Source organism: Panicum virgatum, chromosome 1K (genome assembly GCF_016808335.1).
Source record: "Panicum virgatum strain AP13 chromosome 1K, P.virgatum_v5, whole genome shotgun sequence".
Lineage (NCBI taxonomy): Eukaryota > Viridiplantae > Streptophyta > Magnoliopsida > Poales > Poaceae > Panicum > Panicum virgatum.
In genome coordinates this window covers 41022038-41035792 of record NC_053136.1, presented here as the reverse complement: position 1 = coordinate 41035792, position 13755 = coordinate 41022038, and the positions used below count along the sequence as shown (strand labels likewise).

The following is a 13755-nucleotide window of genomic DNA, read 5'->3' as shown; positions in this document are numbered from 1 at the left end:
AGATCAGCGCGTCCACGCCAGAGTCCGCCGCGGCGGCTGCGGCGGCGGCGGCGGGTGGAGCCGGCATGGCGAGGAGGCGCGCGTCGGCGGCGAGCTGGGACAGCGAGGCGGCGGCGGACGAGAGCAGGGAGACGGTGTGCAGGTGGCCGAGCCTCGGCGCGTCCGCGGCGGCGAGGGGCGCGAGCAGTGGCGGGCGGCGGCAGGGGGTTTTGGATGGGTTGAAGCAAGGGGTGATTTGGTCATTTTGCAACTTTTCTCTCTCCTTCGTTTAAAAAATGATTATTATAATGAGTAAAGTGTCTTGTGGCAAATATGTATACTTGAAGAATGTCCATGAGCAAAAACAAAATTGAGTAGTGTCCACTAGTAAAAACCAGTATTGTATAGTGTCCAAGAGCAAAATTACCCTTTTTCCTAATTGCAAGCCGGCTGCACACCGCCTGCTGCCTCCGCCAGACAAGCATGACGAGATACCGATGGTGATGGCCGTGGTTCTGCTGCAGGTAGCTGCTTGGACCGCGTGAAGCAATCTGTTGCTGGCGCTTCACCATCTCGTTTCAGGTCGGCACCTATACACTTTCGAGCGGCGTCTGGTGCAGCGAGGAGCTTTGCCTGGCGTGCAAGTTGGATTGGATGGCCAGAAGCTGCTGCGCGCATGGGTCGTCACAACAGCAGAGGCCGGGCACGTCTCCTAATGTATGCAGCGGTGGGGATTCTGCTCTCATCGTCTGAATAGTAGGAACAATAAAGCCAATGCTGCGTCCGCATAAAATCATTACACGAAAAACGGAGTTGAAATAATAGCTCGACTGAAACAGCATATGATTGGAGTACACAAAACAAAAATCACCCGCATAAGTCAATCGATATGCATTCATCTGTAAAAATTTCTAGAGGTTTGACCCGCTGAAGTGGATGCCACTAAAGCTTAAATTCAGAGACATGCAGTTAACAGCTCTGGCAACCATGTAGTGAAGAGTGTCAATTACACTAAGCAGATAAGAATGACGATTACAATATTTTCCTCTTCCTGGTCTCTTTTCTGTTCGAGAGTCCACATTCCCAAACTACCTAGCACATTCAGTCCTCACATTCAGTCCTCTTACTCATCAGACTCATTCAGTACCTATTAATTCAAAAAAATGCACTTTGCTGTGATCAACTACCTGAACAGGTTAAGATCTGAATGGATGAATGCCGTGTGAGATATAAATGGAATGTTAGCATACGCCCCTGAAAGCGCACACCTCATGCATTCAACAACCGTGAAGATCTGAATGAAGGCCATCGTCATCCAGAAATATGCCATTGGTTTACCCTGGAAAACAATGCTTGGGCTCCAGTTGCATGCGGTGGCCAGAGCTTGTGAGCCCGTATCGAGCAGGATAGCCAATATGATGTGGAACCTCAAGAAGTGTGGCGACCACTTCCGCCTCACAACAAAAAAGTATATGGTCAAGAAGATAACCAGAAAAAGCCATCCAGGGAGTAGGGCCATTGTATCAATGAAGGCATAAAGCAGGCTAAATCTTTGCAAATATGGATGAAGCTGGTAGATGGCATCTGCGTATGTCCACATGTTGTGCAGTGGCAGAAGATAAGGCACACATGCTAGGGACCTCCACCACCATTTAGGTTTGGAAGTTAACTCAGGATAGCTGAATGATGATAAAGATGCTTGACAACCAACTTGAGTTCTTGGGCGCAATTTTGGGGATGGCAGTGGCTTGATGCCCTTGATAGGATCATTCTTTGCAAAGGATGAAGATATAACATGACGATGAAAATCCGCACCAGCTGAAAGGAAGAAATTTTCTTGTCATATGAAGATCAATAAGAATTCCAACATAACTGTTGGCCCAGGAAGAATGCTTATGTTTTGAGATAATTACAATAAATGTAGATAGGTAACTTTTACACAAAGGACGAATTAATTAGAGGAAAGCAAGTAACTACTCATTATAACTTGAAGTGTATTCACATTGAGTAATAGTTGCAAACTTGCAAAAGAAGCAGAATTTCACCTCACTCATCACAAGAAAGTCAATATGAATTATTAGTTTGTAACTTTGTGTATATTATCGATATGAAAGGATGTGAAGGCCAGATTCTATCCATGTATATACAATTGTCTTCAGCATAATACCAACTTATAGCTGAACTGGACTAGAATATTAATTTAGTCATTTAGTGTTGTCTCCATAACAATTTCATCACGCATTGTTAAAGATAAGATGCCAATGCCGTATTGCCATGAAGTGCACACTGAACCAAAGCAAACTTTTGCTGTCACTCACATATTTTGTACATTGAAATTATAGACTCCCTTGCCGTTGAAAAAACAAATAATACAGGTAATTAAACACACTGGGTTTTCAGAGCTAAAAGACAAGCAAACATAATATACCCATTTCATCCTACAAACTACTTCCTATAATTCACTGATCTCAAAAAAATCAGTCAACCTATATTCTGCCAGGGGAGCATGTAGAACCTGGAATTAATTTACTAACTTGCTCCTTTGATCATGTAGCTTTCCATTTTCTGAAAGAAGCAAATGCTGAAAATTTGGACTGGTGGAACAAATACAACAAAGCTAAGGTATCTCGAATAGAGATTGTCAAAAGTTCCCCAATGAGCACACTGTCTAACTAGTAATTCTTCCCAAAAAACAATATTAAGGAAGGATAATGATCTTGCTAATCGAGAATTCGAGATAGAGCTTCAGAGGTAACAATAAGTCAAAAGGTGCAGTGTAATTACACTCAAGCATATCCAGATGATAATTCAATCAATGCTAGCTGTCAAGCAGCCGACTAGAGTACTGAATGCATATGAATTGGATCGCATTTTTTCATTGAAACGATAACTTCCTCAAAGAGAAGTGCAAGCATAAACAACATTCATTCAAACCATTAAAATTGCTCGTAAGGAAGAAAATAAAGTGAATTTATACCTTTCAAAGCGAAGGATTTCTGCTCATGACGAAATGCAGGATCCCGCAGGCTCAGAAACGCCGGTCTAGCACGCAGAAACTGCCGCGCGGGGGAACCATATCGGCTCGCGCTAGCACCACCAAGCAGCTGAGGATTCGCGGTAGCAACTCCATGACAGGGAAACATCGTGTGCGAGCGGTAGAGGACCTGACGAGGGGCATTAGGGTTCAGGCAAAACTCCGAAAAAATTGGAAAACAAATGCCGCCCCCAAAAGCAATGCGCCCAACCAAGCTAGGGCTTCCTTACCGCCAAAGGGAGAACCGAATCCTAGTCCGGATGGATCCCCGCTCCGCGCTAGGCCGCTAGCCCAGGAGGGGGGGCGAGACGACGATGGGGGGAGGAAGAAGGGTGGAGCTGCGGCGGAAGGGAAGGTGCAGCCGTCTGGATTGGGGTCGGAACGAGGAGGCGAGGAAAAGCCGCCAGGGATTTCCTGGCGAAATTGGTTCGTTCAGCGGCTCGATTGAACCGAACGGCCCGGCCCGGTCCGCGGGTGGGTCGAGCCTCGAGGCCCTCGAGGGCAGTTTGGTTTGGGAAATACAGTACGAAATATTTTGAATATAAATCCTCCATGTCGTTTCTTGGGACTTTATTTTAACTTTTGGAACCATTTAGTTTCAAATATAAATCCTCCCGGCGAGATGTTTGTAGATTTGAAACCATCAGCCACGCATCTGGTTTGTTAATCGAAAAGGTTAAATTTAATCCCTAAGGACTAGTCATTCAGATAATCCTAAAATATTTTTAGGTTTACTTGACCGTGAACTACAAAAGTCGATAACTTTAATCTTAATTTATATCTGAGGTTTTTGTCTCTCTTAATTTATAGTACAAGTTTGTCTTCTATGTTGGACTTTTCCGTAAAAAAAAGTTGTTTTGATGATGGATACCATGGTATACACATCATACTCTAAACTTGATGTAAAGTATATTTTCATGATTTCTCGTGACCATCAGCATAGCTTAAGATCATGTAACGCAAACTTAAAATCTCTAAAGTAAAGAAAACATGTGCTAAGTATTCACATATTTTGACTAGTCAAAATATAATACACCAGCTTGATGGAAATACAAGTATATATACTACTCTTCCTCCGTCAAGAAATGCTAGGCATATTATTTTGACCAGAAAAAGTCTTCCATGCTAGATTTTTACCTATGATTTCTTTTGCAGTATAGTGCCAATCGCGCTAAAGACACAACATAATCTCAAAACCACTTGAATAAATATATTTATGCAAATTAATTTTATGCATTAAACGAATATATATAATTTGACTACGTACGTTAAGGGTAGTCTGACTTTTTCCCAATCAAAATATGTGCTACATTCCTAGACGGAGGGAGTACTTCCGTGAGAGGCTAAATGCTAGATAAAAGTAATAAAAGACATTTGCAACAAAACACTAGCTGCACCGTACCCTAGCTAGCTACTGACGGAGCCATGAAAGGGCACGACTAAATGTACACAATATGCAAGGCCAGTAAATGTATTCGTCAGGAGTGTACATTAATTATTAGAGCTACAACGTACGTATAGTGAATGCTAAGGCACGTATACAAACTCGTCACATGATCGACGACCGTAGACCTGAGGTTTCGCTAACGTAGAAGAAGGTTTCGTTTGTCGAGCATGACCCGTGCATAGGTGCGCCAGGGCGGTTGCAATGCTTCCCCTCAAGGCGGCATGCATGCGGTGATGGTTTATAGCGATAGCAGAAGATCATTTTCCCTCGCGCCAATGTCTGACGAACGACGACAGACAAGTTCTCATCAGCTAGCTGATGTAGGTTGGTACGGCCGCCACGGTTGATTGTTCCCTAATAACCTTGATGACTTTGCCTTAGTTTAATTTTTTTTAACTTACTCTAATTAATGATTGCCACCATGCATGCACTCGATCAAACTGAAGCCTAGCTACCTACCTTCACTTCGCTGCCACACCATTTCGCAGAACACACTGCAGTGTTGCTGTCTCTAGCACGTACGGTAACCCTGTCTGTCCTCTTTATATTTCAGTGCATGGAAATTAAATTACCTTGAGTAACTGACAGATAGAGCGAGGAACATAATAAGACGAGTAAAGTAACTGTGACCAGAAAAAAAAATATGATGAAGTTATTCTCATAGCACGGTGGTGATTGAGTCCTCTGACGAAGAGATTAACTGGACCCTTCTGAAACTACCCAAAACTAACAGCACGTCAGGGCAAACTTACAACGCTAACTTTACTTGCCCCGACCTGCCGTTACCAGCTTCCAGAGAGGCAGCAGCACCGTTCACGTGCACGCACGGGTTAAATGTGCGGAACCAGATCGAACCTGATGATGAGTCGTACGTCGAAACACAAACAACGATGAGATCGAAGACTCTAACCTAGACCTTGATGATTTCTCTAGCTAGCTAATCCCCTATCGTCACTAGCCACTAGCTCCTCCTGCCCTCTTCTCCTTCTTCTTTCGCCAGATCGTCACCCCATGCCGTTGAACGGGGAGCTCCAGTTGTTGGAGTACCCGTTGGCCCTCGCGATGCTCACCGTGGACCCCGAGCCCTGCGAGAACTGGTACCCGCTCCTCGCGGCGGCGTACGGGTCCCCGCCGGCGGTCGTCGTCGCCACCATGGCGTCGTACCCGACGAGCTTCCCCTCCTGGTCGTCCCCGTAGCTGCAGGTGCTCCCCTGGTTGGCCGTGCTGCTGTGGCCCTGGTCGGCCACGACGGTGCTCGACGGCATGAGGAAGGAGCCGCCGCCGCCGCCGCCGAGGCCCGCCTGGTGGTACCCGGCGGCGCCGCCGTTGTAGACCGTGGAGCTCGACGACGCCTGGAAGAAGTTGTGGTGGGCGGCGCTGCCGAGGTGCAGCTGCTGCAGGTCCTGCAGGCTGTGCGCGGCGGCGGCGGCGGCGGCGGCGTCCTGCTCGGGCTTGCACCACCCGCGGGGCGGCGCATGGCCGTACGGGTAGTGCACGGTGAGCGGCGACGGCTGCTGGAACGCGATGGTCGGCCAGGCGTGGTGGGCGCCGTACGAGGCGTAGGCGCCGATCCCGGCGTCGGCCAGCTGCGAGATGACGGCGCCGTCCATGTCGGCGCGCCAGATGGTGGCACCGCCGGCCTCCACGTGGTCGACGGCGTCCTTGAGGCGCCTGGCCGCGCCGCCGACGGGCAGCGTGCTGCTCTCGAGGATGCTCTTGACGTCGTAGCGGCTCATGTCGAAGTTGGTGACGGCGTTGAGCCCGCGGAACTTGATGGCGGCGATGTCGTAGGCCTCCGCCGCCTCCTCCTCGGTGCCTGCAAACGTTGTACGAGGAGGGAATATAATGTGCACGACGATTAGCTGTAGGATGCATATATCATTAGGGTTTGGTTGGTTGTTTCCCAATGCAGGGTCAGTCAGGGTCAGGTCAGGTCAGGTCTAGCAGAGGCAGCAGCAGCACCTAGCTCTATGTTGCATATTGCATGCATGCATGCAGGGGTGCGGCAAACTAACTGTTGTGTGATTCAAAGCTAGCACTAGGGTTTTCAACTGGGGCCTTTGACCCCATGCCCCGATTTTCTCAGACAACTTTGAGACAAAAACTTGGAAAGGTACATTTGGGACATAGTTAATGCAGCGATCACTATTTTATGCCCCCATAGGGCAACATATAGAATATCTAATCTTCAGTTCTACGAGACGAAGATTTCAAGAAATTTGACTAAACAAGTACGGGTCGATGACTATATATATGCGTAGTCATTACCTAGTTTATTTAAGAATCTTCGTCATTAAGCCAGCACTTTGGTTTTCATGTGTCACCTAAAAGTAGCGTTCTAAGCACCTAGTAATAAGTAGCGCTTACTGCTGAGTTCTCAAACAAAACAAAATAAAGGGAAAAAAAGAAAAAATGCAGCTTACTGAATGTGCCCAGGTAGAGATCCTTGTTTCCTGCAACTCTCCCTATCCTTGCTTGCCATCTCCCATGCTGATGGTGTCTGCTTGGTGAACTATTATTTCAGTACAAGATCGGAAAAGATTGCACAAATCATCACTAGTAAAATTAATTTAATTATTTTGAAAAAAAATCTAATAATATTTTGCGAATATATAGACCAGATATATATTAAGCTTATGCCATATTGTGTCTTATATATATAGTTGTGCATTATGTCAAATATGTATAGGCATAATTGAGAGTTACCTAGTTACTCCTCGATACTTTGACGCCCCACGAGAAAATCCGCTGCTATTCCTGCATGTGTATTGGATCATATATGATATAGTTAGCGGAATCATCCAATCAAGAGTTGAACATGATATATGAATAAGCATCAAATACAAACCTTCTTAGGTATGCAATATACTCCTGCCTAGTCATATGTTTCATTTCTTCTAGCTCTTTTTCGTAGTTACTTATCTGCAACAATAAAATTTTGGCGAAACAAAAAAAATAACGATTGTATTCGAGAAGCGCACAAAAGAAATTTAAAGAAAGTAGAGCACATAATAATGCTTGTTAGAAGAATTTGCAGAAAAGCTATAGCAGTTTGCGTACTGGGAAATTTGTTGTTGTAGTAGTGCCCCAATACTTGAGAGCTGCCAAATCATAAGCCCTTGCTGCCTTATCCTCCTTGTCATAGCCACCTAACAAGTGTACATGAATAAAATGACAAGGTGTAACCACTAAAATGGAAAGATATATACATTCAAAATCTGAATGCTTACCGAGATAAACTGCACGTGGACGATGTCATTTCCGTAGGCAGCGTGCAAAGCCAGAATGTTAATGCAACATAAGACACAATGCTTCATAAGTATCTCAATGTGTATACATATATACTATTTTGCCATGGATGAGAAAAGTGATTATATATGGATACATATTTCATTACCTTGCCTACCCTTGCGACTCTGTCCTTCTCTTCTACAGCTATTATCCCAGAGATGAGCCTCATAACGCCCAGTCCATCTATGTCTGCGCAAAAATAAAAATAAAAAACATAGAATAAATAAGTAAATAATAAAATTCAGATCAATGCATACAGACATATAGTACATACAAAATACATTTGTTACTATCATTGTGAATAGGTCTATATCCTAAATACCCCCAAAGCTAAGCAAAAATACAGCTGGAAATATATATATAACTTTCGATGTCCATTGGTGAATTGAGTAAAAGCGACACTAATCATATGCATTCTAGAACTACCAATTCATCAGTGGCTAACTGCTTCATGATTACTAGTCAAGGAATTGTGCATGCATGTAAACTTCGCGACCACCTAACTGATCAATGGCATATATATAGTTCTCGATCTTGATCCCATCATACGAAAAAATATATATATATTACGATATCCCATTCATACACTGCCTCAGTATACTAAGACTGTACTTCTTAGCTAGTAAAAAACAAGAGGGCACATCTAAATTAATCACCTTTTTCCAAGGATCATATGAACTACTACTAGAGCAAAAATATATAGAATAGATCGAGTAGCCGCTGCCTCGAGAGATTGCATTAATAATATTTGCTAGCTAGCATAGATCTGATGATAGTTCATGTTCTCGAGGGATCGATCGCGCTCGACAAGGCCATCATTGTTATTTTCTAACTAAATGTAGAGTGCTAGACCAATTTGAAATGAACAAAGATCGAACAAGAACAGTATGTATCGAAGACACAGATCGACTAATCAATGTTTCTAACCTTGTTACACCTCGATATATAGATGTCCTCTGCCCAAACGTGTCGATGGACTTCCTCGGGACGGCTTCAATCGCGCTGCTGGGTGAATCCATGGCGCCGTTCGCCCGCTTGTTCTCCGACGACGTGCTATCCGAGGCCGCCGCTCCGCTGGCGCCGCCGCCGCCGGCCACGACCATCGGGAGGTGCGAGCCGGTGCTAATCGAGAGCGCGAGGCTCTGCGAGCTCCCGCCCGCCACCGTGCCGTTCGCGCAGCCGAAGCTGCTCGCGCTGGCGTCGGTGCTTATCTCCTCAGGCTGCGGCTGATGCGTCGTCGCCGGCGGCTGCGGCTGGGGCAACTGGTTGTTGTTCCGGAGCCAGGTCTTGATCATGGAGATCTCCATGGTGTTGCTCCCGCTGTTGCTGTTGGTGCTGCTGGCCATCGGGACCCCGGAGAAGAGGTAGCCGCCGGATTGATCCTGCTCGGAGACGAACGAGTTGCCGCCGAGGAAGTCCTCGAGCTTGGGCTCGCTGTCCCCCACCGCCCTCTTGCCGCTGCCCCCGCCGCTCGACCCGACGAGCATCGAGAGCTCCGAGGCGCCGCCGTTGTAGTCCAGACCTCTCATGTTCCAATCTGCTCGCGGCACCCACCACATCAAATATCAAGAAACAAGTAGCAGTGGGAAAAGGAACCATGGGATAGTGGTGTTAGTGTGCACCATACGATACAAAAACAACCAGAAAGATCAAGATAAATCATCTGGAGACGAAACAGGACGCCGATGCAGCCTCTTGCTCCTCACCTTGGGTTTCTTGCTTGCCCCTGTTGAAGGCCTCCATGATGCCATAGGAAGCGTGATCGTCCCGCAGGCCCGGCACGCCGAGGTGCCCGTCGGAGCCCTGCTGCGTCGTCAGGCCGTAGAAGTCGCTGGCGCCGGAGATGTCGATGCCGGCGGCAGGCGAGCTGTCCTGATTAGGCTGGGGGTTCTCCTGGCCCGAGAGCGAGAAGCCGAGCCAGTTGTTGGCGGAAGCCATCTACGGAGGGCGGTGATAGTAGGGTTGTTTGTGATCAGAGCGGTGGTAGCATTGGCGAGAGGGCCGGGGGAGGAGGATGTAAGGTGGAACTTGGAAGCTGATAGGGGGATGGAGGTATAGCTTTCCAGGGGCAGCACTACATTTTGGGTCAATGTGAAGAGGGCAGGAAGAGGCCAGAAAAAATATCCTGGCCACCTGAGAGGAGGTGAAAGTGTTGTACAGGATCTGTATTTATAAGAGGCAGCAGCGTAGTCCAGTTTTTTTTCTTAATAAAGATTAAACAGGTCGAGGAAAAGGACGACACAGAAGATCTAGTATTTATTTTTTGTTAAAAATGTTACTAAGCTAGTACACTCAAGCGAAAAGAAAATATAGTGAGGCTCGGAGCACATGGAGGGTTATCTGAGTGCAATTTGCTTTACGAGCCAGAAATGCTAGTTCTAGAATGTCGAAGACGCATATTATTATTAGGAGATTGCATGGTTTAACTATTCTAAAGAACAGGTCCCATTCTTTATCAAGTGGACCAAAACTTTTTCCTTTTCTTTTCTGGCCAGGAAAGTAGACCCAGGTTTGATCAGTCAGCACATTATTCTACACAGATTCAACGTTCACAGGGAAATTACAACCGAGTAAAGGAAAAAAAATCAGCAGGTAACTGTAAGGTTGCGCTAGCTAGCTAGCAAATTGAAAGATTGACCGGCTGGCGCGGCTCTTAAGCTGCCCAACTCATGTTTTCACAGGAAGTTCCAGAGAGCTGCTTTCACATGTAGTAATAGTTAAACCGATTATCCCAGTATTAATTATTCACGGTCCACAGTCCACACGTATCCTATCCATTTCGCACCTCCGTGTCCAGTCTGAAAAGAAAGCTGACTCGGAACATACATGTAACGAACATGGCACCATTTATGCCATTTCGAGTGATTTTGGTGATCGAATGACAACACAACACTTGGACTAATATGATTGTTAAGATGATCATTCTCAGGCTTTTAGGTTCAAGTGATGACAAAGAGAAAGAGAAAATAGGCGTAGCAAGGCCCGAAGGGCAGCCCCTACGGGGGTTCCCGGTTAGCGGACGGGGGTCGAGGGGGAGCCGCCCCTCGCGGGTCTCAGGGCAGCGCCCTGAAAGCTCTTCGGTCAGTAGCACCGGAAGAACCGACGCCATGGGCATTGGAGCATCCGATGGTAGTCGGAAGAACCGACGCCATGGTACTTTGGTGCAGAAGGGAGTCGAAGCCAAGTCAGCCTATAGGCACCGGTTGAACCGACGGGTCAAAAAGGGGCATCGGTGCATTGGCCGTCCTTTGTACCAGAGACGATGTCAGGTGCCCAGGAGAAGTGTCTTCAGCACCGGTTCAACCGATGGGGCATCGGTGCATACCACCGGTGTAATGACGTCAGCGTCCAGGAGAAGATTCCTTCAGCACCGGTTGAACCGGTGAGGCATCAGTGCAAAGCATCGGTTCAACCGGTGGTCTCTGCGTCAGCTGTCAGGACTTCAACGGCTACTTCATGTTGTGAGTGACCGGATGAACCGACGCTACCCTGCCAAGAGGCATCGGTTCTTCCGGTGGTAGCAGATTTTCAGCTGACCGTTGGAGCAACGGCTACAAGACTTGGTGGCCTATATATACGCCTCACCCCGGCCATTTGAAGATTGCTGGAGTTGCTGGACATCCCACACACACCCAAGAACATCTCCAAGCCATACAAAAGCATCAAGATCATATCCTTAGCCCTTAGCACACTTTGAGAGTGTTGTGTAAAGGATTAGCTCTTAGTGAGTGAGATTGCAAGGCCTTAAGCCTTTTGTGCTGTGGTTCTTTAGCGAACCAAAACAAGAGCTTGGTGCGCCGGCACCTTGGAGCGTGAAGCTCGCCGGCAACGTCATCGACCCTCCGACTTGGTGTGGAGCGGCGACGACACCTTTGTGCGGGGGACGTGGAGACCCCCATCCTTTGTGGAGAAGCTCCTTAGTGGAACCCGGAGCCAAGGTGACCGTGATTGTGTTCACGGAAGAGACTTGGTGGCCGAGTAGCAATACTCTTAGTGAGTGCTACAACAACGTGGATGTAGGTGTGCCTTTGTGGCTAACCGAACCACGGGATAAACACCCGCGTCAAGAGTTTGCTATCTCCTATCCCGCTCTTTAAGCTTCCGCATTTCATTCTAGTAATTTGTATGCCTTTACTTTCATAGAATAGTTTCTTGATAGGAAAGGCTATAGGTTGCTAAACTCTTTTGGGATAGGGGTTTTACACTAGAACAACCTAGTTGCACATCTAGATAGCTTGTTTTAGTTTAAGCTTTGTGCAAACTAGTTGGAGCCATAGGTCTAAGTTTTTATTAGTGCCTAATTCACCCCCTCCCCCTCTTAGGCTAGAGCACCCGATCACTTTCAATACAGAGAACAGGTTCGGATCACTGGATCAGGGAGAGGAAGCCTGCTGATCTGATCGGCTGTTTAAAATTAAAAGAAACCATCAGCCCAGCCAACATTTCCTTGGATCTCAATCAATCAAAAGAAGATCGAAGAAGCATCCGATAAGGGTGCCCTGCCCTGCCCCGCCGCACGCGACGCGCCATGCAACCGTGCGCCCACGCGTGCATGCACTTGCCGAGCTCGGCCAGTTACTGTGCGGACGGTTCGTCCCGTCCAACGACGGCGGCGAATCCAGCGAAAGATTCCCGCGCGCAGGGCCGGGGAAATAAAAGAAAACGGAACGAGGCCAGCAGCTAGCGGGGGGCTCGCCGCCGCGGTCAAACCCCGGCGCGCGCGGCTGCCGGCCGCGCGCACGCCTGTGGAAGGTGGGAAGCTAGCTAGCCGAACGATCCCTCTGAGGCTCTGACATGTCGCGGCGACCGGCGAGGCGAGCCGCGGCATGCGCGCCCGCTGCGGCCGGCCGGCGCGCGCGCGCGCTTCGCCTCCGAGTTCCAACCCGCCCCGCCAGTAATAGGGCACAAGGCTACGCGGGCAGCGGCGGCAGCCTAGGCCCGGGCGCTCTATAATATTGGCGCGGGGGCCGGGGGGTTCGAGGTGAATCGCTGGATTGGACCGGTGTGACCTGCTTGGACTGACCGAAGCCGAACCCCAAGTTTCGGAAATGGCGCGCCAGTTTCTGGTTTTGGCAGCTTTGAGTGCCGCCCTTTGCCTCAAGACTGAAGCCACCAATGCCGTCGTACGTAGCTGAATGTTCTTGTGTTCTTCTTGGACGAGCGAGGATCGGATCGGAGGAGATCGCTTCTTCATGGCCTTCTTGAGCAGGAGGAGGAGGAGAGGTTTTCCTAGTTGGTCAGTTTGAAATGAACATCAGGTTCACAGCGCGTGCATGCAGTGATAGACAAAAGACTGATGAAGGATTCGATGGCTTTTACCTTTTTGACGACGTATCTGTCACTACCTGCCTTACTGTATACTAGTACATTTGCTTCTCCAGCAGTGTCCAGTGGGTGTAGACATGTCAAATCACAATCACCTAGCTGGCTGCTATATTCTGGAAATGCAAGACCGGAACTGAAAGTGTCAGTATAGTGTGAAGCTCACTCCCTCTGGTCGCACACAGCGCAGCATATTCTAGTGCGTTCTACAGTTATCTTTTGTTGATCATTCCTTGGTACCATAATCAAATGATCCAAACCCACGGTCTTCCCCGCATCAGTCGGGCGGGCGTCTGCCCCCTCCCTAACCTCCCCCTCTCTCTCCGTATCGAGAAGCGCCCATCCAGCCCCAAAGAGCGAGAAAGGTTAACCCTAAAGAAAGGTCACGGTGACTCGGAATAAAGTAGGGGCGCCGGGGTTGCAGGCTGTGCCCTCTACGAGGACACACACCCTTGTCTTGCGGGCACACTCGCTAGCTAAGCTAGGGGCCGGAGAGAGGGGATCAGAGCGAGGATCGCCGCAGCGTCACAACAGAGCTTGCTGCACGCACGCCCTAGATCGGATTCGGAGGAGTGCTCTAAACGCCTCTGCGAACATGCCTAAACAGTAAACACCCCAGGACGACCCTCCCCTCTCCTCTCTGATCCTCACGGGGCCATGCATATGCATGTGCAGCAGTAAT

At 48.1% G+C, this 13755-nt stretch overlaps 2 protein-coding genes across 2 annotated transcripts; both read right to left on the bottom strand.

Moving 5' to 3' along the window:
- Positions 1–844: 844 nt before the first annotated feature.
- LOC120708442 (protein TIC 20-I, chloroplastic-like) lies at positions 845–3424 on the bottom strand. The gene is made up of 3 exons (XM_039993687.1): positions 3244–3424; positions 2957–3143; positions 845–1797 (listed from the first exon to the last, which is right to left on the bottom strand). Exons 2-3 carry the CDS (start codon positions 3120–3122, stop codon positions 1163–1165), a joined length of 801 nt encoding a protein of 266 aa, XP_039849621.1. The 5' UTR covers positions 3123–3143; positions 3244–3424; the 3' UTR covers positions 845–1162.
- Positions 3425–5099: 1675 nt separating this feature from the next.
- LOC120708408 (AP2-like ethylene-responsive transcription factor PLT2) lies at positions 5100–9871 on the bottom strand. The gene is made up of 9 exons (XM_039993650.1): positions 9458–9871; positions 8679–9288; positions 7858–7940; positions 7691–7699; positions 7521–7609; positions 7309–7382; positions 7167–7217; positions 6884–6960; positions 5100–6276 (listed from the first exon to the last, which is right to left on the bottom strand). The coding sequence occupies exons 1-9, from the start codon at positions 9687–9689 to the stop codon at positions 5465–5467; spliced, it is 2037 nt and encodes a 678-aa protein (XP_039849584.1). The 5' UTR covers positions 9690–9871; the 3' UTR covers positions 5100–5464.
- Between the last annotated feature and the right edge of the window lie 3884 nt (positions 9872–13755).